Genomic DNA, 25,342 nt, shown 5'->3' with positions numbered 1-25,342 from the left:
TTAAAGAATGTGGTATTGAGTACTAAGAAAAGCTTATAAATACATGCAATATTGAAAATTATTTTTAATTGCATGATGGACTTTTAAGCTACTATTTATATCAAAAATAGCATATATCTTAAAACTGACATTCCATCCCAGCTAATTACTTTGTTCCTCATAGTAAAAAAATTTCTTTTAGGAGTTGCCTGCTCCCTGTTTCTATTTCCTCTCTTTTCACTCTCTCTTAACACAACCCAATCAACTTGTATCACCATTACTCCACCAAACTATCTTTTATTAAAATCACCAATGACTGTCTCAGTTTCACATCTAATGGTCAGTCTTCATCTTCTCAAACCTTTCAGCAGCATCTGACAGAATTGATCTCTTCTTACTCTTTGAAAACTTGCCTCACGTGGCTTCCAGGACACTTCTTTCTCTGAGCTCTCTTCTTCCTTCACAACTTCACCCTCATAGTCTCTTTTGCCCATTGCTTCTCCAGCTTTGCCACCTGTAAGACTCAGCCTCTTCCTTGGACCTCTCATCTTCTCTATCTACCCTCACTCCCTAGGTAACTTCATTCATCCCCACAGCTTTCAATTTCATTTTTATGAAGATTTCTAAATGTATAATTCTTGTTCTGATTTCTACCTGAGCCTTAATTTCCACATGCAGATACTGTTTCTATATGTCCACATGAAGGCCTAAAACACAAAATTGTAAAATGTCCAAGATTAGTTTTAAAATTTCCTGCCTACTCTGTCCCTTGAAAATAAATCTCAAACTGGATGACTACTCACCACCTGCCTCATTACATGGTTTAAACAGCCATTATCTTTTTTTGTTTGGATTATTGTAACTATCACCTAATGAATCATTCTACTTCCATTTTTGTCTCCCTACACTCAGTTCTCTACACAAAAGCCAAACTCATCCCTTTTTTTACCCTACTGCAGCTGCACTGGCCTCCTCATTGTTCCTTGATCATAACAATCATGCTTTAAATTCAGAGCTCTTGCAATCATTCTGCAGTCTGCTGGAAAACTTGCCACTGCACATTTGTTGGCCTTGGTCCTGACTTCAGGATGTGGTCAAATGTCAGAGAAGTTTCTCTAGTCCCTTCAGCCTCCTTTTAAAACATCAATTATTACAACCTAAAGTACTATTTATTTGATTTGTTTAATTGTCTGCATTCTTTCATCTTAATCAAAGTTCCATAAGTAAAAGAACTTTCTTTGTTTCACTGGTCTATATCAGATCCTAAATCAGTGACCAACAAAAGTCAGGATAAATGAATGAAGAAATAAATGAAAACTTTTTAAAAAAGTTTTCTAAGTTCTTGAAGCAACTGTTGAGAAGGATTCTTGGGGATTTTAGGCTTGATGTGAAAAATTGTCCTAATTGATTGGCAATGCATGCCATGGGTGCTTAAGTGCTTTAGTGCCACACATTTCCTTTCACTTACTCAGCTATATATATTTCCTAGTTCCTATATTTGCTTGTTAGAGTACCATTTCAATCTCTGTAATTTAGAAAGATAGGTTTTTATTTGTGCAAATGTATGGGATAACTGAGAAATGTTTTACATGTATATGATGTGTAGTGATCAAGTAAGGGTATTTAGAGTGATCATCGCCCAAGTACAATACATTTTTTAAGTATAATCAACCTTCTCTGCTATCAAGCATTGAATTTATTCCTAGAAAGACATTTTTAAATAGCTTTGAAAGTAAAGCTGTTTTTAAATATATTAGGGCTAGATGGATCAGAAATCATCTCTGACTAAAATAAATGCTAATCCGTATAGTCCATTTACCTTGCAGTTCCATGGTGCAAAAACACTGAATATATTTTGTGTGTGGCTGAAAATGGATGCTGTAATAGGATTCCTGAAATTCAAGTTGTTTGGAAAATGATGTGCTTTCATATAAGCATAATTTCTGGCAAAAATATTGATTTTTAAAAGAAAGTTCCTTCTTTTTAAGTTTGCAAATTATAATTTTATTCATAGATAGTTAAATGGCATAATGTATATAGGCGTGAATTATTAGATGAGGTTTGGAATCAGAACGCCTGAGTTGAATCTCATCCCTACTACTTAAGTATTATGTAACCTAGAGGGTTTACGCTTTAGCAAAATGGAGATGGTGATATCTATTTCTCAGAGTTGTGTAAGGTTTAATAGAAAATGTATAGTCCATAATATTGTCACTACATTAAAGTATGTATTCAATATAAAAGTTACTATGAATGATGTAAAATAGTTGTGGTTGCCTTTTTGGGTACTCATCAACATTGTTTTTATATTTCCAAATGTGTGTGTGTATGAAAAAAAATTCAGTGGTTACATCAGGAACATATTTAAAATTTAAAAGTTCAACGCTTATATTTGAAAATGCACAGCTTGTGTTAGCTGTTCAAAAACTTAATGCTGTTGGTGAGTGTGGAAATAATTTACTCCAGCATTCTTGCATGCACATATATAAAACATGGCATCAATATTTTGTAAAAATCTGCAATGTGAAAGATATACCTTAATACAGTTATTCTTCTTAATTATCCAACAATTGTTGTTTGACATTCAATTTATAAAATGCTTACACTTGAAGAATTAAATAAAATTCAATTTGATTAGTTACAAGGAAACTGGGAACTTGCACCAGATTATATATTTATGTTTTAATGGAAATTAAACATGCAAGTATATGTTTTTAAAGAGCTACGAAACCATCTATTAATATTACTTTACTCTTGGCCACACGTATAGCTACGGAAATTCTTGTGTTCTAAGAACCTCCAACTGGCACAGATAGCAGTTGATTAAATGGCGTCATGTCCCTCCAAGTAGTCACCCCCCTAAGTAAGCTGGGCAGGAGACTAAACAATTGCTTTAGTGTAAACAATCAGAAATAATACAAACAGGCTGTGTGTGGTGGCTCACACCTGTAATCCCAGCATTTTGGGAGGCTGAAGCAGGCAGATTGCTTGAGCCCAGGAGTTCAAGACCAGCCTGGGCAAAATGGTGAGACCCTGTCGCTACTAAAAATGCAAAAATATAGTCGGGCATGGTGGTGGACACCTGTGGTCCCAGTTACTCTGGAAGCTGAAGTGGGAGGATCACTTGAGTCTGGGAATGGAGGCTGCAGTGAGCCAAGATTGTACCACTGAGCTCCATCCTGAGTGACACAGTGAGACTCTGTCTCAAAAAATATATATATATATATAAATAAAAACAAATTTTAAAACCCTAAATTGAGTTTTCAACTCATGAGATTTCATTTATGAAATCCAGAATTATGAGAAACAGGTATATAACAAGTTAATTTTTAAATCCTCAGTGTATCCATCTGTCTGTGTATTTTATTATAGTATCTAGATAATACTAAAATGGTAAGCATTCATTTAAACACAAACACACAGACACACGCATCAAGAAAACCAAGTGATTTCTTTGGGGAAAAATGCAAATGTGTGGAATTTGTGGAATTAATCCAGTCTAAAATCTTAAAAACAGGAGAGCCTCATCACTATTTAATTTTTCTTCTATTTCCATTGAGAAAATTGTCTCTCCTTTTTATATGAGGGACAGGAAGGGGGAGGCAATTGTATCCTTGAAAAATTTCCTGTCCACCAGGTTTCACTAGCTTTTTTGGGGAGGTAAATTGACCCTGACTGGCAGACCTCTATTATGAGATTTATAAGAGTTAATTACCAATGTTGAAGTTATTGAAAAGTTTCAGAAAGAGCTCACCAATCTTAGGTTGCACAATCGTTCGGGATAAAATTGCTCTCTGATAATAGGGGACAGTGTTTGCCATTTAACCTTCAGTTTCTTTCTTTAAGTTTTGGGGCTCTAAACCACAAAATAAATTACATTGTTGTAATTAAGGCAAATTTCCTTCTGCCAGATAAATCATCCTAGATATACAAAGAGTTGGAAAATTGTTGCTTTAATCAATAGAAATTATTCAAACACTGAAAAGAGCTACTCTAACCAAAAAAAAGTCATGAAAGAAAACAGAACGTATAACTACAAAATATAAAATAAGTTATTGATATTTGAGCATTTTCAAATATCAACCATTTGTGTTTGCTATGTAGACATTTTAAACATAGAATTCAGTGTTTTGTGATCCGTAGACTCCACAAGTAGCACAACAGATCTTAACTGGGGAATATATTGTATTAGAATTCCAAAAGAATAATCATCATCATAAACAGAGAAGAAAAGCCAAAAAGACCATTCACAGAAAATAGAAAGATGAAATAAATAAAATAAAAAGACCTCACTTTAAATATGTGCTCTAAAAAAAAATCTTTGTCTATATCATGCTGATTCTCAGAGGTAGAGTATTTGTACACTGGTGAAAACTGCTTTCACAAAAGGGTTGTTTACCACAATACTTAAGCCTGCTGTTATCGATCGCTGGCAAACTGCAAGCAGCAAGTGATGATTACCTCAAGAACAGGGTTTTCTTCTTTTTGTCCAGTCTCAGCATGAGAAACTGGCAGCAGCAAAGCACCTCCACTGGTACAAAGCTACAAAGGCGAGTGCTTTCCTGCCAACAGCATCCATCACTTGTATCGTAGAACTTACTTTCCCAGCTACTATCGCACAACTTGCCTGAATGGAGACTTAGTCCTTTCTGCCACTGGAGCTAGGCCACATGAATTTTCCGGAAACCCTAGAGTTTTTAACCCAAGGTATCACATAGATTCACAGCAGTTAAGATCTCTCTGATGCAGAAATGTTATCACATTCAGCGGGGCTTACGAAAGTTCAGTCTGAGACACCAACTTACTAACAAACTGCAAAGCTGCACCTTTAATCAATACGGACTTAATGTGGGATTTGAACGTTTTAGTGGTTGAAGGAAACAAATTCATTTCAAAAATGATGAAGGCTTTAAATCTATTAGTAATCTTTGGAAATTGCAGCAAAACTATTTGCTGACTAGAAAAAACAGTTTTGATTGTTTTTAATTATAAAGTTTTAAACATAGATATAATAAACGATATAAGGTCTAAAGATTTTTATTTCTTTTAAACTTAGTTAAGTAAGTACTTTTAAAAAAGCAAAAACAACTTTTTGTAAAGGCAAAAGTATGAGTTTAGAAGCCAAATTGCAGCTTTGTCTTTTATTTCTGTGTAAGCTTGGGCAAGTTATTTACCATTGCTATGTTACCATTTATTTTAACTATAAATTGGAAAGTTTATGTTAGAAAAAAGTAAGAAAATTTAGATAAAAGTACTGACATAAAACAGGCACTGAGTTAATGGCAATGATTTTAAAGTATAGATAAAAATTTTATTTATTTTATTATTAAGTTAATCACAGGTATACTGCTTGGTCATAGCAGTAAAAGGTAAGTGTTATAAAGAAGTATGATTTATTTAACATCCTGTACTTTATTTGCCCACTAAGCCACCATAGCTGAGAATAATTGCTGTGGTGATATGGGTGGTGTCTTTTTGGGAGATGGGGGGGCAACAAAGCAGACAAAATGACAACTGGTCTTAAAGTACCTGGGGGTGTTAGTCACTTCCTACACTTGAAGGTACACTTGGTGACTTGATCCATAAGTCCCGGTTTTCACACATTACACATGGAGTTCATATTTTCTCCTAGGATAATTTTATCCTGGGTATAAACCACTTACAAGATTTCTGTTAAGGAAATTCTTAGTGGAGGGAATGAAATTTAGGAATAAGAGGGTCTATGCCAAAATAATTCAATTTTGGCTATGTGCTAGTACATGGCAGCACCATTACAAAATAATGTGTGTGTGTGTGTGTGTGTGTGTGTGTATAGTATACATACACATATATGTATGCGTATACTTTATATACAAAAGAAGACTTTGGGCTGGGCGCGGTGGGTCACACCTGTAATCTCAGCACTTTGGGAGGCTGAGGAGGGCAGATCACGAGGTCAGGAGTTCGAGACCAGCCTGGCCAACATGGTGAAACCTCATCTCTACTAAAAATACAAAAAATTAGCCGGGTGTGGTCACATGGGCCTACGATCCCAGCTACATCGGTGGCTGAGGCAGGAGAATCGCTTGAACCCAGGAGGCAGAGGCTGCAATGAGCCGAGATCGTGCCACTGTACTCCAGCCTGGGAGACAGAGTGAGACTCTGTCTCAAAAAAAAACAAAAAAACAGACTTTGTAACCAACCTCAACATTCCTTACTCTCCAATCCCTTTGTAAACCATACTGGCTGTCATCCACAGTAAACTGAAAGTAAGTACCATGAAGCAGCTCTCTTATGTTCACACTCATTGTCTCTTTCTACCACCTAAGCTAAACGCTCAACATAGTGACTTATTAGCCCTCAATCTGTTCATGCCAGTTCTAAGTAAAACTTACCTTGTAATTGTAACTGTGTAATTTAATTATTACTCAAATCATTGAATTTTGAATACAAAATGAAAGAGTCTTTATAAAAAATAAACTGCAAGCTTTAGAAAGACTAACACAAGTTGTGTGTGTGTGTGTGTATGCTTGTGTGTGTGTGTGTGCGTGTGTGGTGTGTATTAGGAGTGGTCAAATTAAGTTTAGAGAGAACAACTGTGCAAGCTTTGGGTATTAATAATAAAAATAGTGAGTATTTTTACATTCAGATTTCTTCACAGATGTTCTTGAGTTTTTGTTATACTTTAAAAGAATTGAAACTATCATAGGTGATAAGTTTGTGATATATGCAAGAAAGGCAAGATACCATTTCCAATTAGAAGATCTGTCCTCATAGAAAAGCCCTTAATCTTCAAAAATATAGCCAATGAATATAAATGTACATATTTTAAGTTAAACATTTAATGTATGTATATATCTTTCTATATGTTCTCCCACATATACTTTAACCACATTTTCCGTTAACCAAGGAGCAACTGTTCCTGATGGTAGAACATAAGGTTTCTTGTCTTTCTGTGTGTATATATGTGTATTCACACACTCAGCCATGCATATATCCATGCATGGGCTTAAGGAAATTTTTGGAACAACAAAGTTGAAAAATCTTATATAATGACTTTGAGGGATACTGGAAAGTTTAAGTTAATGTAAACCAATATATAGTGCCAGAAAAAAATAAGTATAGGAAGGCTTTTAAAAACTTCATATCAAACTAAGACTTTTTTCCTGAAAATTAAAAATATATATAAAAACAAAAATTTGGATCTATTTACTCAATCTATATGACACAAATTATATAACTGAATACACGGGGATGCTTTGGAGATTAACAGATCTAAAAAGAAAACTTTAGATCTCAAATGCAATGCCTATATTCACTTGATTGGGCTGGTAATGGGGTAGAAACAAACTCAAGAACCTGAGGATGCAAAATTAATTCTCTCACACTTAAATAACCCAATGAAATAATAAACTGTCCTAATACTTTTGTCACTTGAGTGTGTAATTTAGCATCTCTATTTTATAATAATAATTGTGATAATAATGTCACTAACTCACTTAAAGAATATAAAATCTGTTTAACATTTTTGTAGATTAGAAACATTATATTTAAGTGTATCTCCAAGTATTTTTGAGTATGTCTCTGGTTAAAAATGAGAACTTTTTTTTTTTAAATTTAACAAAGAGGTCTACACTGATTAAAAAGCCATTTTTGGTGGGGAGAAAAGAGCAGTTATTACACTTTTTTACAAACATGCTATCCTCTAAATAAATTTATAATCTTATGTAGCATTCATATAATCAATACTTTCTAAAATAAGCAGATTTTAATTATAATTTTAGGGAAAACAATACCATTTGGGCATTTCTTATAGAGATAATAACAATTGAATTGGATATTGTCACAGAACAATGTGGAGGCTTTGCATCATCAATGCAAAGGTAAAGCAAAAATGTTACTGAAAATCATTGTTGTGGCAATGCTTACATTTTTATTTTCAAAACAAAAGCCATTTATTCTGACTATATTTTATTCTGATGTTTTTCTATACAATGGCATGGGCTAGGTGATTAATGTTGCATTCATTTGAAAGTGATGGGCACTTCAAAGAAAGCAAGAGTCTCTCAACATACTGCCATTGAAACTTATATTTTGATGGCTCAAAGAATAAATTGTTTTGGATTTCCAGCAATGTATCTACATTTTAATGTGAAAAAATGGGAATGGCACTATTTTTCTATGCTAGTAAAAACTATTTGTAAAGTTACCTTTATTTTTCTCTGTGAAGTCTAGGTCATATAACTTCTTGTTTTCTTAATGCTTATCACAAATATAGATAGAAAATTCTTCAAGTCTATCCCATCACTGAAAATATGAAAACCACCACTTCCAATTAGCAGAATATGAAAAAAATAAAATATAAAATGCTGGTATTCGAATGTCACTGAGCCAGCACTAAATGTTCTTTACAGCAATACGAGATGTATAATGACCTATAATTGTAAGTGTGAAAACCTGTTTTTGCTTACGCACCTCAGGAACTGAAACTCCTGAAGTGGGCAGAGTCTGCTGAAAAAGAGAAGTTCATATGAAAGCTGAAAAAGAGTCAAACTCAAAACAAATCAATGAAGTTTCTCATATCATTACATGCCTGTGAAATAAATGAGTAAATTAAAAATACATTTCCTTTGTATAATTTTACTGCTTCCTTGAATTAAATAATTAAATATCTTTTCATTGAATAAGAAATTACCTAACACAGAGTGGGTTAGGTTGTGAAATTATTTATCCAAAACACAACTTCATCTACCCAAAGCATGCTGATCAACATCTTTGGCCAGCTTTAGCTCCAAGTTCCATTCTCTTTAATAAATAATTTCCACTTGCCCCTTTACCCATCCCAATTTTCATTTTGAAATCCAACTCTCATTCTTTCCTAAAAATACTGTGTCTTTTGAACATAGACATAGCTTATGATGTTCATTTTGTTTTGTGATACTCTGGAAATAAGAAAACATATTCCATTAACACCAGTAAAAGAATAAAAACTATAATTAAATAAGTAGCAAGAATTTTACTTGAGAGTAATTTTTTTAAGATGGGGTTAAATACATTGACATTAGTCTTCACAACTGTGTTTTCCATTATCTACCACTACTACCCACTTTGTAGTTCATATTGGAAAGCCTTTTTTTTTTTTTTTTGACAAGGAACGATAAAAGGTCACTGAATTCCAAAAGCCTGCATTCTATGGAAATGAGAACATAAAATACAAATTTGGATAATTAGTTGACAAATCACACATACAATACTAGATAAAGTTTCCCCATGCTGGAACGGGAGAAGAAAAGTTGGATGGAATGCCAGGGGTTCTTAGATATTTGTGTGTCCCTGAAAAGAAGGAGGTAGTCAGAATTCCCTTTTCCTCCCTAGATACGAGCTATCTGAGGGAGGGTCTGGGCAGTGCTAGATCACCAAGATGGGTATAAAAAATCTGAGAGTCCAGATATTATTATACTCCCTTACCCAGGAGAACTTTAGAAAGGCAGCAAGAACCAAAAAAAAAAAAAAAAAAAAAAAACTAGCTGAATCTGAGATAGGTAAAAACCTGACACCCTCACAGCTGCGCAGAATAGAGATGGACTAAAAGCATTCAGTGTACTCAAAAGTGACACAGAAGGAGAAGAAGAGGTCTAGCACAGCCCCACAGAAAATTAAGGTGTTCAGGAATACAGCTCTATTTGGAAGATATTTCCATGATATAAGTAGAAAGTACTGTAGCTGCAGATTTCTAGTCAAAAGAAGCCATGAAGTGGAAGAGTATGAGCTCTGGCCAACTATCCATTCCACAGGAGAATCTAATGGAAGTAATTATTGTTGTTTTGAAGATGAATTGACAGTAGGTTTGGTAGAGCCTTTACTGAAAACTTCCTGATTTCAGTAACATTCTTGACTTCTGAGTCTAAATCAGTCTACATAACACCAGGGACAATGAATATTTGTTCTAGTTTCTCTCTGGGTCAGTTCAAAGATATTTGCCAACCTTATTATCATTCTTTCTTAGCTTCAGGTTGAAGCTTAAGGTCTGAATAAAATTGCAAGACATGGATATAGTCCTTCCATCTCTATCATAATATATACAAGTTTGTTCTTCTTCAAATTCAGGTCAGGAATGTAATCTTATGAATCCTTATACTATTCTGTGCCATGGACCCAGGAAACTCTCAGAGACTCTCAAGCAACCAAAATAAGAGACTTCAAGCAGCCTCCAGAGCATGAGTCAGAGATGCCTTTTACCTTAGAAGAGTGTATGCTTACTATGCATACATTTGCAGAGAGCAGGCACTGGAAAGCCAAGTGAAAAGATTATGGCTGTCTAAATGGTTCAGAATAACAACCAAATGCAATTCAAGAGCTTCAAATAGATCCTGGTCCACTTTCACTTTTACCATGCCCAAAAAGTAAATAAATAAAAGCAAAAGAAGGCATTTTTGGGATAACTGTAGACATTTGAATATGGACAAGATAATGATTGATATTATGGAATCATTGCTAATTTTCTTAGGTGAGGGTATAATAATGTCATTAGGTAGAAAATTGTCCTTAGTCTTAGAAGGTGCTTGCTGAAATATTTAATGATGTGGTGTTATACTATGTGCAGCTTACTTTCAAAAGCTTCAGCTTTATATATATACACATACATATATATTTACATATAAAGAAGTATATATAAAGAAATTATGGCAACATAATAGCAATTATTGAATATATGTGGGAAATATATTGGATTTTTGTATTGTTAGTGAATATTTTCTAATAAAATTTGAGAGAAAAAAGTTCTTTCTACCTCTTCATTATATCCTTCAATGCCTAAAAGTGTGTAAAAATGTTTCTACAATGAAATAAAAATATGTACATTATCTCAGTGAAAACTATGAAGTTGCTAGAAGGTTGGGAGACAAGTCATGGGAGTGGGTGGGAGAGAAATAAGGAGCACTATTTTCATGGAAACAGAGTTCTCATTTAAGATGAGTAAATAGAGGTAAGTTTCTAGGCTGCTGGGAAAGAGGAACAGAGAGAGAGGGGGAACTGTTAAAGATAAATGAAAAACAAGGGTTTTTTGAAAAAGCAATATTTCAGTTAGAGCAGAAGCCCTTATTGACAGGCATTTCACTTTTCCAAATGTGTTCCTTTTGGGTCTCAAATGCAGAAACCCACAGTGGCCAAAAGATAATACAAATAGGTAAAACAGGTCCAGTGTTGCAAAGGCAAAGACTATGCCATGCTGGATAATAATCCTCCCATTTGAAGTTATCCAAAAAAGAAAAAGAAAAGACACTGTGGTATGAAATTGAAACCTAGCTACCACGTTGCAATTAATTGGTAATTTATGGATAACATACTTGAAGTCTTCCTCTTTCTCAGAGCAGCAGGGATATGAGATATCTACTGATAGAGAGCAAGTGAGGTTGGCAGAGAGGTGGTACAATGAAAAAGGTAATGAAACAGAGGTTTGTCACTTCTTTTCTGAAAATAAAAAAGCAGTTTGCTAAGGATGAGTAGCAGGATCAATCAACACTGATGACCCAGCTGGAGCTAGAATTTTTAAATATGTAAGAGAAAGCCACCAGCCCTAAGAATTTTCTTATGCAACACTCAGCCTTCTGAGAGCAACACTAGAAATTTACTCCAAGAATAAGAGTGACAAAACCAACATATATCTAACCTCATTTACAATCAAAATGTGTAAAGAGTTGTTTATTAAATGTACATGCCCATCAGTAGTTTATTCCTGTTACAATTAGCAAACCATGGTACTTAGATCTAAAAGAAAAGTAGAAACTTATTAGAAAATAAATTTAGCTATTGTATCATTTCTTTTCTTTACTCTCCTGTACTTAATTTTTAAATATCAAAGATGAGCAGAGTAAATGTTTTAGTTTTTTTGAAAATTATCATGAGTGCATGATTCTAAATGTAATATATTTTTAATCAGAATTAATACAGAAACTGTATATTTTTATTTAATCCAATGTGAGGTGTGACTACAGAGGAATGTGATTGATTTTATTTAATCAGTATCTTTTTAATATTAAATAGAATACACAGTACAGATAATTAGTTTAAAAGATGCATTTGCCTTCAGGGCACTTATTAAGTTCAATTTAATATCAAAGAAATTTTTAAAATTCTATTATTCTTAAGTATTAGGATATCTCGTCTTCATATTTTCTAATGTGTAATCATTTTAAATTGACAATTTAATCCAAATTGTCATAGGACAAAGAAAAATCTTTGGTGGAGATTATTGGAGGTTTGACTTAGTTAAGATATAATGAGAGCACAGCACTCACATTAAAAGGGTCATTAGTTATTTCAGGCTAAAGGAAAATTTTAAAAATGATACCTTATACCTACATAAGAACATTTATATTTTTATATATATATATATATTTTACATTTATATATTTTTCATGTTTGTTACCTTGCCTCATTTAATACTCCCACTAAAACAAGATATTTTATCTTTCAGGTTGGGAAGCTGAAAATCAGAGAGCTTAGATGCCTAACCCAGGAAAATAAAGTTAGTGACAGAATATTGCTTCCCTAACTCAGGCTCTATTTATTCAAATAACAGTAGTTGCAAGAAGAGATTTTTTTTAGTTACTATTTTTAGCCTTGCCTTCATTTTTTAAGTGGTTTGGAAATAAAATTATTTTAAAATATTGATGAAGAATGAAAAATATTTAGAAATCACTATATCTACAAAGTGATACACACACACACACACACACACACACACACACACACACACACTTGTTTTGCCTGAAAAACTGGCTTGAATAATGTGAATTAATTTAACACAATAACTTCCAATGTAGTAGTTAAAGTTTTCCAAACAAAACTATTTTAAATAGCTTTTTTTCCTTCATATACAATTGGATATCTCTGGCATCAAAAAAGAAGTAAGAGACAGAGAAAAAAACTAGGGTAAGGTAAAGAAAAATTGTCTTCGTAAAGTGACACTTTGTCTTAGCTGGACAGGTAAAGTTGTTCTCTCAAACAATATAATAAAACATATTATCTCTAGGATATAAAAATTACATATATTTTTGGCTTCCATGAATTTTATTTTTATATTTCAGTTTCATATAATTTGTTTAAACTTTATAATTCTTGAGATCCTTAATTGTGTACACTCACACATATGAATACAATGCAAGTTTTAAAAAGGACGTGAGATAAAAATGATTTTAATACTATTGTCTTTATTAAAACCTTTAGTAAGAGATTATTTCAGTCATAATACAAGCAAGACACTGAAAAGAAACATAAATTATTTTTCTTTTCCACAAAAATTCTGATATGTCTAATTAAGATGTAACTATAAAAATAAAACATTTTAAAAGCTGCACATATTGTAATCTTATCCAGGGTCCCTTGACTACTTCTCACCTGACTCAAATTTTAAAGTTTGCATTAACAGAAATTTAATGGAAAAATATATTTTTAATTGTGGTTATTTCACTACCCTTCAACTGTAATTGCTCACAAAATATTCCATTCTTACTTAGTAAATATGATTGTTTACATCTATTTGTAGAATTTTGACTGGAGGCTATTGAGAAGAAGGGAGCTTAGGCTCTATCCATCCTCTCTCCCTCAATATGTGTCTATGTGTGTGTCTGGAAAGGAAATGCAACTGAAATTCCAGGAAAGGGTACCTAGTGCAATGGATGTTTAAAAACTTAAAAGATATCAAACGTTTTCAATAAAATGTAAAGAATTTATCTTCATACAGATATCCAAATCACCTCAGACATGGATTTCTAAATATAAAAGCAATCAGCAAGAACAACTAAAACAAATTTTAGCATTTTTGGCTTGCCTACTTGATTAGCTAGCAGAAGATGCCATTAGAAATGAGTAACACCCTCTACTTAGCTAGGTCTCATAAAATCATTAGAAGTAAATATCGTTAAAGAGGTGTTCTTCAATTTAAGTCGTGATCCACTGTAAGAATATTTGAATATTTACACACCTGTAAAATAATTTTACAATGACTACTCATTCTTTTGACCCCACTCTCTGGTATATTCTATTCTTTTTACTCTTCATGTCTATTTTTCTCTAGTCTCTCTAATCTATTGTTTTTCTTTCCATTCCTTTCTGAAAGTCTGGTCTAGGTTCCTTAAATTTATTTCAAGCATTATTAATTGTTGGGGTCTGCAGCACGAACATAAAAACAGCTTTAAAATTTGCGTTATTGAGTAAAGCAACTATTGCTTCTGCCACTTGCAAATTGAGTGGTTTTAGGTAATTTTCTTAATCTTCCTAAACTTCACATTCCTCAAATGTTCACTGGGCATCATAATTATACCTACCTGTAGCTTTAGAAGGATAATATCTGACACATTGAAGTTCTCAATAAATGGTTAACTGTTTTAATAACATAGTTTTCGCTGCCTGCTTAAGAACTCAGCAAGAAACGATGGGTTATACTTTCTTCATCTGAACATTTTTTTGTTGCTAATAAGTGGATGGGAACCTACAGAACTTTTAAAAATAAAAACATCTATTTGGGGGCTATTAGAGACACAGAAGAAATGAGATGGAGGAGGGTAGAGAACAGATCAAAGATAGAAAGCAATGGAGACACAGGAAGCTCTTAGAAGAAAGAAAGAACAAAATTCTCTCTCTGTTGTTTTCTTCAATTATAGAAACTGTTCTTTCCAAAGACTGAGCAAAGAAAACAATGAAATTGAGGAGGAGAAAGATGGGAGCTGATATTTAGAGCAACCATCTTCAAAACCATTTCAAAATGAAACACGCACATCCTATTGACTATTTTTTCAGATTATTCTTCAGAACTCTTGATTTACATATAATTCATTAATAGATACCTATTTATGAGTGTGTATATGTATATGTGATTATGTTTGTGTATGTTTGGGACAGGGATCTGAGGTAAGTTGGTACCTTGAAAAAAATCACCCCCTTCAAAGAACTCAGTATAATAGACTGATACATACAAATTTTATGTTCATAAAATTAATCTATAATATTTCCTGTTATGCCTATTTTATCTCCCTATAAAAACATGAGCCAGTTCTAGAAATATATCTAGTTAGCGTATAGTTAGCGTATTGCTGCTTTCCAGAATACAAAAATAGCGCTATAGGTCATGAAAGTATATTGATAATAATATTTAGAATTAAAGCCTAGGTCTCCTTTTCACCATCCTTGGAAAAGATCTTGAATTAAAAAACAAAGAGGTTATAATGGAATTTGTTCTTGTCTTTTGCTCCTTTAAATATCCATTGATCTCATGCCAAAGTATTTTCTAACCAGGTTAAAGTCCAATTCTGTACTCACGTTAGGCTAAGATTCAATTGAGTTAAAATTTTACACTGACTGCCAGTCAACCTTATCATGAACTTTCATTATGTGCATGTAATTAATTGAGTCCAACGAACAATATCAGTTCTGAGTTATAGACTCTTTTCCCCCGACCATATAATTAGAATATAATTACCCACAGGATATCAGAATGATGCAGAACCTTTCCTCTAAATGCGCCCTCATTAGGAAACAAGTCTCAATGTACATTTATTCAATCAGTGTGAATTAATTAAAATGTTACTGAAATAAAAGAGGGTAGCAATAAAGAGTATCTGACATCTATTAAGAGACTATCACTAGAGATCTGCATGCACAGTTTATATTTAAATCCTTTTAGCCGAAATAGAAACTTTGCTATGTAATGTTATATACATCCAGTGCACTAGGAAATCTGAGTACATAAATCAGTGTGTGTCATCATTTTTGAAAAGAGTACAAGATGTGATAACTATAGAATCTTTAAGAATTGCGTAGGAATCTAAGAGCCCCATTATTCCATAAATATGTCATCATCAGATAGAATCTACCTGGCGGGCAAAAATCATTTTAACTCAAACTACCTAAGCAATTATTGGTTTAACCCACAACCTTATATTACAAATCTGAAAATATTTGTCCCAACATGGCTTAGGAGACAACAATTGGAAAAGCCCAGATTTGTGAAAACACTAATTATTTTTGTCTTTTTATAAAATAACCTGAATTCCTTAAGCTAGCTCACGTTATTACAGTAGCATATTTTCTTTAAGCAGCATATTCAAATCATCTAAGAATATCTTCTTTTTAAAAGAATAAATAATACATCATACCACACATTCTGATTATATAAAACATATTTAAAAATAGTAAATGCACAAAGAAGCTGAGGGACACATGATACATAGCCCACAAGAAGCTGCGGATTCAAACAGTAACATTCTACCTAAGAGCTATTCATCTTTATTTCTCCAGGCATATAGTTATATTCAATAAAACTTTGTTAAATAAATAAGTAACCCTTGTACAAAGGAATACTCAGCATTAGTCAGAAATAATGCCATGAACTGTTAACATAAAAATTTCAGAGCTGCATGTAATAAAGTAAGATACATACATATTTTCAAGCTTTCAGTGTTATTATATATTCCTCAGAAATTTTTAGATCCAGAAAAAGGTTTTATAAAACATAGTTCTGGTAATAAAAATTTGGCATTCACTTTTATAAGTAGATATGCACCACTTCGTAATGGAAATTCTGCATGAATATTAAGATAAACTAGGCTATCAACAAATTTATACTTTTCATATGTTCTTTAGGAGCAAACTCCAACCAGTTTTAAATTATTAGTCTTTTTTACAAGAATGTTTAACTCTATAAGATTATGTATTTATATATGTGTGTATACATGTATATACTTGTGATTACAACATTCAAAAATATGTTTTATATACATATATACACATATATACATATGTATGTATGCATGTTGTAATTACATTCTGGTATAATATTCTATTCAGACACTAAACTCATCTTGGTGGAGACCAAACGTGAGAGAAATAATGGTTCCACTCTGCTGAGCAAATGAAGATTGTCTCACAAAGGTTTGCTTTATTGTTAATTTAAAATTTTTTTAGAATTTCAGTAATAAATACATGTAGCTATAGTTGCCTGCTGAAAATATTCTATTGGAGTAACATTCACTAAAATGCCACATTAACTAAGAGTAATTACTACCAAAAAGCCACAATTTCTAAACAAGAGAATGTGAATATTTTTGAAGTTCCATTTTATAATAAACATCAATTTTCATTTTCTGAACACAAAGAAGAATGAATATCATATTTTACATGGAAAACTATATTGCTTAAATTATATTTAAAAATCAGATTTTTAAACACAATTTAATATCCAGAGAAAAACATCTCAATTCTCCTCAGAATTCTGAAAATGTTCCCTTTATATTCTCTACTTGCTGTAACTCCTCATTTTACATGTAAGGCATTTTACAGTACCATCTATTGGATATTTCATATAACTACAACACATAACAATCACAAGCTTTTCGAAATTTAGTAGTAACTATAAAATGCTGCCAAGAGCCATTCTGGAAACTAAATACAATGCTAATTTGGTATCCACTAACATTTCCTCATCATCACACACTTTAAACTCAATTTTATTAGTTTGTAACAAAATGATTTAATTATGAGTTATCAATGATTTTTTAAAACTAAGCCTCCTTGTTATATATTTGTTTTAATTTTTACTTGATATATATGTTACTGTCTGATATATTTTTTCTTGACTCAGAGAAAAGAGTGATAAATGATGGGAACTTTCAAAAGCTGACTGAGTGTTATTCATTCACTCATCAAATATTTGTTAAGCATCTAGTCTATGACCAAATCAAATTAGGCACTAGACATAAAGAGATACACCCTTTTGCTGGGAGTGATAAGAATAATGGGGGTGCTAGTCAATGAGCATAAGGGACAGTTTCACAAGAAATGTTTCAAGTTCAATTCCTGCTATGTTGACTTTTAAGCTTCTGTGGGATATGTGAGAGGAGATTTAAAACATGAAGTGAGGGCCAGGTGCAGTGGCTCATGCCTGTAATCCTGGCACTTTGGGAGGCCGAGGCAGGTGGATCATCTGAGCTCAGGAGTTTGAGACCAGCCTGGCCAACATGGTGAAACCCATCTCTACTAAAAAAATACAAAAATTTTCCCGGTGTGGTGGCTTTCTCCTGTAATCATGGCTACTCAGGAGGCTGACCCAGGAGAATCGCTTGAACCCGGGAGGTGGAGGGTGCGGTGAGCTGAGATCACGCCACTGCACTGCAGCCTGGGCAACAAGAGTGAAACTCCATCTCAAAAATAAATAAATAAATTTATTTATTAAATTAAAAAAAAAACATGAAGTGAGCATTTAGATCTAGATGTATGTGGGGAGAACGGGCTCATACAGACACATTCAAACATGGTAGCTGTAGCCCTGGAATTGGATAATATAATTTAGAAAGTGTGGGTGTAATAAGATGAGAATTGAACAAAAAATTGAAGTTTTATACATATTAAAGAATGAAAGGAAGACTAGGGATTTAGTAATATTGACAAAGTGTGGCTTAAAAGGTAAAAGAAAACCTAGTGGAAATGCACTGGATGAGTGTTAGAGGCTATCAAAGGTAAGCATCTCAGTGTCAAACACTGCAGAGCATTCAAAAAAGATTATACTTGGAAAGGGTTTCCAGTAGATGCTGTTGGTAGCTCAAAGCAGATCCTCTGCCACCTTGCCAGAGCAACTATCACCAGCTGCTATGAGTGTTAACTTCTGAAAGCTTGCAGCCGTCCCTAAGAATTAACCTTTATCCACAGAAATAGGCTGTGCCAGGAGGTCCTAGATAATGACTGACACATAGGTGAGGAAAGGCCAGCCTTCTTGCCTTAAGTTAGGAACAGTCTTATGATAGGATTTTTGCTGCAAGGCCCTAAGGTACGGGCCAAGGCTAAACTGTCACTATGATCAACATTCTTGCTTAGAGCTTGCCTCTTCCTTTTTCTGCCTCCCTCCCTTCATTAAAGGTTGTTTTGTTTTTTTGTTTTTGTTTTTGTTTTTTGTTTTTTTCTAAAGAACTTTTTCTCCCTCCATAAATCATACAAAGCCAAATCTTGGCTTAATGCTCTACTCCTTAGGAACCCACCTAAAAGAGTGCAATTCAATTTAGTAAGGATAGCAAGAACAAATTCATATCCATGTTACAGTCAGAAGTTACACTAATGTGGGCTGAGAAGGAAGAGAAGAATGTGACACAGTGGGTGTATCTACTCACCTGCACAAACATACTTATGGTTATATGAAGAGCCAGACAAGAGTCAGCATGCAAATACAGGAAATAGAATTGCACAGAAGGACAAACAGCCCTTCCACCAGAATGAGTTCTACAACACACTAACAGTAAAAACAATATTCAACTACTGGACTCAAAGCATGATGCTGTTTAGTACTAAATTACGTAAGTGTGCTGGATTACACCTTGTCTGGGTTTTTCTTATTGTAAATTAGGAAATTGAGATTTTATTAAAGATTTGTGACAAATGCCATGAAAGGAGAAAAATGTGGAATTCCAGGAGAATTAAGGCAGAGAATACTAGAATGAAAGAAATCTGAAAGAATATACGCATTGGGTGACTCAAGGATGTTGAAGAAATGATAATCAAAGGAAGTAATTTGAAAATATTTGTCATCAAGATAAAATGAGAGTAATGTAATGAAGAATAGATCACTAGGTACAGAGCTGTAATCTTCCAGGGTTTGGGTTTCCTTGGGCAAATGAGGCTGAATAAGCCAAAACTCTTTAGAGTATTAGCAACAGAATTTCAACTGATAGATCTTTATCAACTGGACTGGACAGCAAGGAGTGGTCATGGAAAGCTCAAGAGAACTATCCTTATTCCACATAAAGGGGAACATGTGTGTGTTGAACTAGGGAACAAAGACAGGCAATGAGACAGAGATCATGGTACTATTTACAAAATTGATGTGTGGCCCAAAAGTTATATGTGACTTAATTCTTCATCAGGTTTCAAGTAAAAGTTGAGAATAAACAAGCCATATTTAATAGTAAAACAGAGGAAGTCGTGTACGTAAATACTTTCTGATCACCACTGTTTCAACAGGAATCATTAAAACTACAGATTACCTCGGCAAGGTGGAATTTATCCTTCAATGTCTAGTGGTGGTTAAGAATGTCTGGTTTTGACTGCATTCAAAATTTAAAAATTAAAAGATAAAAATGATATAAGGCATTTGTTTCTACTCTAATGCTATTCGATCTTGATATATGCCTTGCCCCAACCCCAAATTTCTTTGAAAGGTGAAAGCAGAAATATCAACATAGAAGTTCACATATGTGGGAGCTTTTATGCCACAGTTTGTGGCAATTTAGTTTCACCAGTGTTTAATGAGAATAGCAAATTTTGTACATTCTTGCCAACACTGGGTATTATCATTTTTAAAACATTTTCCAAAATGGATAGAAAAATTAAATCTCATTGTTTTAATTTATATTTCTTCATTACTTTTTACAGTATAGGGATTTGGTTTACAATATAGGGATTGCGTTTTGCAGTACAAAGAGTTGTTGTTGCTGTTGTTATTGATGTTGTTATGATCCTTATCTTTAACTTGATTTGTAACTTTTGGGATTTAGCTTTTTTTTTAAAATAAATTTTCATTGCTCAAGGCAGTCAACATTTTATCTTTCTCATTTTGGAAAAAAAAGAAAAGGCCGTGCCCAGGCAAAAATTAAATCCTGAATTCATGTTTGATTTTTTTTTGTAATAGATGTAATGCAGAATTTACCTTACTTTATTTTCACGTGGTTATACAATAATCCTGACACCACTGATGCTCCACCAGATTTCATTTGTGACTTTTATTATAGACTACATAATTACATACAGTTCAATATGTCTTTAGACTTTCTATCACATCTTTACAACTTTTAGAGCCATATTATTTTGATCACTGCAAATTTAACAAACATATTTTTAAGATTTTTTGTTAGAATAAGCATTTTCTTATTACTCTTCCTTTTTAAGATTTTATAATGTTTATGTACATTTATTCTTCCAGGCAAAATTAGAAATAATTTTGTCCAGCCAAAAAACTGCATGCAAATTGCACCAAGTAGATAAATTAATTTGAAGTGATGTAGGTTCTTTTTCATTCAGTTTAATTTTCTTTACACTTAAGAGAACAATTTCATTTTCTGTTTGTCTGTGTGTTTTGCTTAGGGATAGCATGATCTCTTTTCACTTTGTTGCCATTCTCTACAGTAGTAAAAGGAGATTTTCTTAATCCTCTTCTCCAGATTACTTATTTAGTTGTCCTCAGTGTTGATTTTTGCCTTATTCTAATACAGATATAGTTAGTTTCTGCTAAAACATTATTTTTTCTATGCTCTTTTTAATTCTTTTGTTTCTTTCAAGTCAGTGCATTATAGAGTAAATGTTTTCTTTAGTATTTCTTTAGTATTCTTGACTAAAACTATTGCTATTGACATCTTCTTCTGTTTGATGCAATAAAACTTTATGTATGGCATTCATCTAACTTTTATCTGCCATCCTTTTTCTTTATTTTTGAGTTGCATAACTATTAGTATTTTATTTGGAAACAGGTAGACTCTTTAATACCAAAATGCACTTGGGTCATAAACCATCAGTCTGCATTGGCAGTTGTTAGAAAAGTCAAAGGAAACAAATACAACTACACTGATTATTGCAATATTGTTTAGGTACTGTCCAATACAGAAACAACTTCACACAGAAAAATTAATCTAAGGTCTCAGTAACCACAAAATAATAAAAAATATTTTCTCTAATTGAATACAATCAAGCCTATAATATTTATTTTTGCTAAGGCTACCAAGAAACTCAGGGAAATTCTGAAAAATTACCGCTGTTAACTTTGAATGGTATTGTGAAATAAATTTGAGTTTTAACTTAATTTTGGCACAAACTTACTGTATTTTATTTTGCTGCATATGGTATATTACATAAGCTGTTTTGAATACTGTTAGCAATAACTTGTAGAATAATTTAAATCATTCATGAATATATAATTTCCCATCCTCACTTTAGAATCAGACATATATAATACTCATTGTTTTAAGTCTATTTTTAAAATTTAGCTTTTAATACATTTTAATCTCTCTTTGGATAATGCTCATGTATGGCTATATGTTTAAGATTTCCAGACACCATCAAGATGGCTGACTAGAAGAACTTAGCACTCACCTCTTATACAAAGAAAGGCCACAACAGCAAGTAAATAACCACAAATCAAATGGAGCATCTAAGGGAGAACACAAATTCAGCAAGAAAATGATGAAGCCCTTCTAAGACATGGAAACTCCTGATGGCACCATAAAAATAAAAGCAAAGCAGCTAGCCAGGATCAGCATAGAGGCAGGAGAGACGCTCCATTGCAGGAAAAAGGTAGTTGGGAGATTCCCCAGCCATCTACATTCCCAACAGAGATGTCTGGAATCCTAGGGAGAGAAAAGCCCCTCTGCCCTCACAGACCCTGAGCCTAGTGCAGAGAGTTTCCTGGAGTTCACATGACTGTATTGTTCCAGAGAGGAAAATCAAGCTGGGTGCCCTACACTCCTGGGACCAAAGCTGATGCATCATGGCATTATTTTGAGAGAAGAACCATCACCAGAATACATCCTGACTTGGGCCAAATAGCCCCTGTATCTCTGCATCCATAGTATTCCACTTATATTCCCCACATCCACTGAGAAGGCTACAGTCTCATGAAACCAACTGGAACCAGCGGTACAACTGTGTCCCCAGCATCTGAGCCCATGTAGCTCCTTGTACTCCGAAAATAGGTGATCTAAAACCTTAGGAAGGCTGCCTCCAGGACATAGGTAGCTGAAGCATGTGCTCACCAGAGCTTGAGAGCCACCTGTCTTATCTGCCACCACCAACAGTGACCTCTCCCCCTCTAGCAGTGGGGCCACCACATGTCCATGTGCAATGTCAATAACCTGAAAACCAGCTTAACTGGGGTCCACTGCCAATGCCCCAATGTGTGCCATCCAGGAGCCCGAGGCCATCCTCCTCAGGAATTGCTACCACTTCAACCCCAAAAAACTGACCTCTCCAATAGTGGGGCTGCTGTGCACCTTTGCAAACCATTTAGGAGCCAGAGGAGTGGACCAACCAGGGTCTACCGCCACCAACACCCACCCATGCCTACAAATATCCCCCAGGGTCCTGAAGACTGGCCTACCTGGGCTTTCCCAAAGAAAGTTAGGACACAGCCTCCACAAATAACTACAGCCTAAACTACCGAGAAAATCACATATGCTACTGATTTGATTACACGCAAAAAAAAAAAAAAAATCATATGGAGAATACATTACTGTACCTACCTAGAACCAAAACCAAAGCACTCTACCTAACTGACTCTATAGATACATCTACAGGAAAAAAAGTGTTACCCTATGAAAGCTACTTCATAAAATTGAAAGAAGTGACAGCTATACCAGAGATGTAGATATCAGTGTAGGGATGCAGGAAACATGACAAAGCAATAAAACATAACACCTCTAAAGGATAATAATTATTCTGCAGTAACAGACCACAAATAAAAGAAAATCTATAAAATACTTGAAAGGGAATTCAAAATAATTATCTTTCAAAAATTCAGTGAAATACAAGAGAACACAGATAGGCAATACCATGATATCAAGAAAAGAATTCATGATCTGAATGAGAAATTCAACAAAGATGTCCAACAGAAATTATAGAACTGAAGAATTCAATGAAAATATAAAAAGTACAGTTGAGAGCTTCAACAATAGACTTGTCATACAGAAGAAATAATTTCCGATCTTAAAGACAGATCTTTCGAAGTATCCTAGTCACACACACACAAAAAAAAAAAGAGAAAAAGAATTTTTAAAAAGAGTGAAGAAACTCTATGTGACATACAGGAGAACTTTAACCTAACACATTTTTAAATTCTGGGAGTTTCAGAAAGAAAAGATGGGGAAAGGCATGGAAACCTAATGAATAAAATAATACTTGAAAATATCCTATGTCTTGGGAGATAAATAGACATCCAGATACAGGACACTCAATAATCCTCAAATAGACTTAAATTAAAAAGGTCCTATTGATAGCGACAGGAGACAGACAAATTCCTAGGCAGACAGGGATAGGTCTCCAGTGAAACCCAACCTTCAAGCAAAGGACAGTTTAAAGCCTGAAAACCAAGCTGCCAGTTCCAGATAGAGTCCACGACTGGCATGAGAACTTCTATCTCCATCTCACCCACTCGCTCTTGATTGGTTCCTTCTGAATGATGCCTTTTAACTAATCAAATGATGTTTTTTTCAAGACCACTCATGGACCCATCAGCATGCATTCCCCGATTCTAAGCCCATAAAAACCCCAGACTCAGACTCACAAATGGCTACCTGTTTTGGGGTCCTCTCTCATTGCCAAGAGCTTTCCTTCGGTGACTCAATACAATTCTACTCCACCTTACTCACTTTCTGGTGTGCACATACCTTGTTCCTTTTGGTCATGGACAAGAAACTGGAAATCCTTGAACTGCAGGAGCAAAAGAGCTATAATGTTCCTGCTTGCTGAGCTGCAGGTGGTGAGAACAAAAGAGTGGTAACATTCTCTGCCGCTCGCCGAACAACAGGACAGAAAAAGCCACTGGGTGCCACCTTCTCCTGCTTGCTGAACAATGGGAGCAAAGAAGCCACTGGGTGCCCTTTCTCTCACTCACTGAACCATGGAAGCGAAAAAGCCACAACACTATCTGAGGCACGTTATAGTCAAACAGTCAATAGTCGATGATAACAAGAGAAAAGAATCAAGTCACATACAAGGGAGTTCCCATTAGACTAACAACATACTTCTCAGAAGAAACCATATAGGTCAGAAGAGCATGAGATGATATATTCAAAATGCTAAAAGAAAAAAAAAAAACCCTGTCAGCCAAGAATACTACACCCACCCAGCAAAGCTATCTTTAAGAAATAAAGAGTAAAGTTTTCTCAGACAAGCAAAAACTGAGGGAATTCATCACCACCAGACTGGATATACAAGAAATGAGGAAGTTCTACATCTGAAAGCAAAAGGATGATATCTGCCATTATGATAATAAATGAGAAAGACAAGGAATGAAATGTTATTTCTACAGAAAACAAGCAAACTGCAAAAAATAAATTAAGAGAGAAAGAGAGAAACAAAACAAATACAAAACAATCAGAAAACAAATACCAATGGGTAGTTAGTCTTCACCTATCAAGAACTATGAAGAGGTTTAATTCACCAATTAAAAGATAGAGATTTGGCTGAATGGATTAAAAAACAACAAGATCCAACTATATGCTGCCTACAAAAATCTCACTTCACTTGCAAAGACACTCATAGACTGAAAGCAAAGGAATAGAAAAAGATATTCCAATGCAAACTGAAACGAAAAGTAGGCAGGATTATCTATATTTATATCAGACAAAGTAGACTT

General features: G+C 34.0%; 1 protein-coding gene across 14 annotated transcripts in view; it reads right to left on the bottom strand.

Annotated features, from left to right (window-relative positions):
• The window catches only part of DGKB (diacylglycerol kinase beta), a 738,724-nt gene that overhangs the window by 465,099 nt on the left and 248,283 nt on the right, over positions 1-25,342 (bottom strand). For 6 of the 14 annotated variants that reach the window (XM_054495969.1, XM_054495973.1, XM_054495968.1 and 3 more), the window contains one exon: positions 8,434-8,469. The exons of 4 other annotated variants lie outside the window; for them this stretch is intronic. In XM_054495969.1, coding sequence (XP_054351944.1) covers positions 8,434-8,469 — 36 coding nt within the window. The remainder of the gene's footprint in view (positions 1-8,433; positions 8,470-25,342) is intronic. 4 more of the 14 variants (XM_054495971.1, XM_054495975.1, XM_054495970.1 and 1 more) reach the window with 1 other exon arrangement.

This window comes from Pongo pygmaeus, chromosome 6 (genome assembly GCF_028885625.2).
Source record: "Pongo pygmaeus isolate AG05252 chromosome 6, NHGRI_mPonPyg2-v2.0_pri, whole genome shotgun sequence".
Lineage (NCBI taxonomy): Eukaryota > Metazoa > Chordata > Mammalia > Primates > Hominidae > Pongo > Pongo pygmaeus.
The sequence above is the reverse complement of the archived record's forward strand: the minus strand, read 5'-3'. Positions and strand labels throughout refer to the sequence as shown.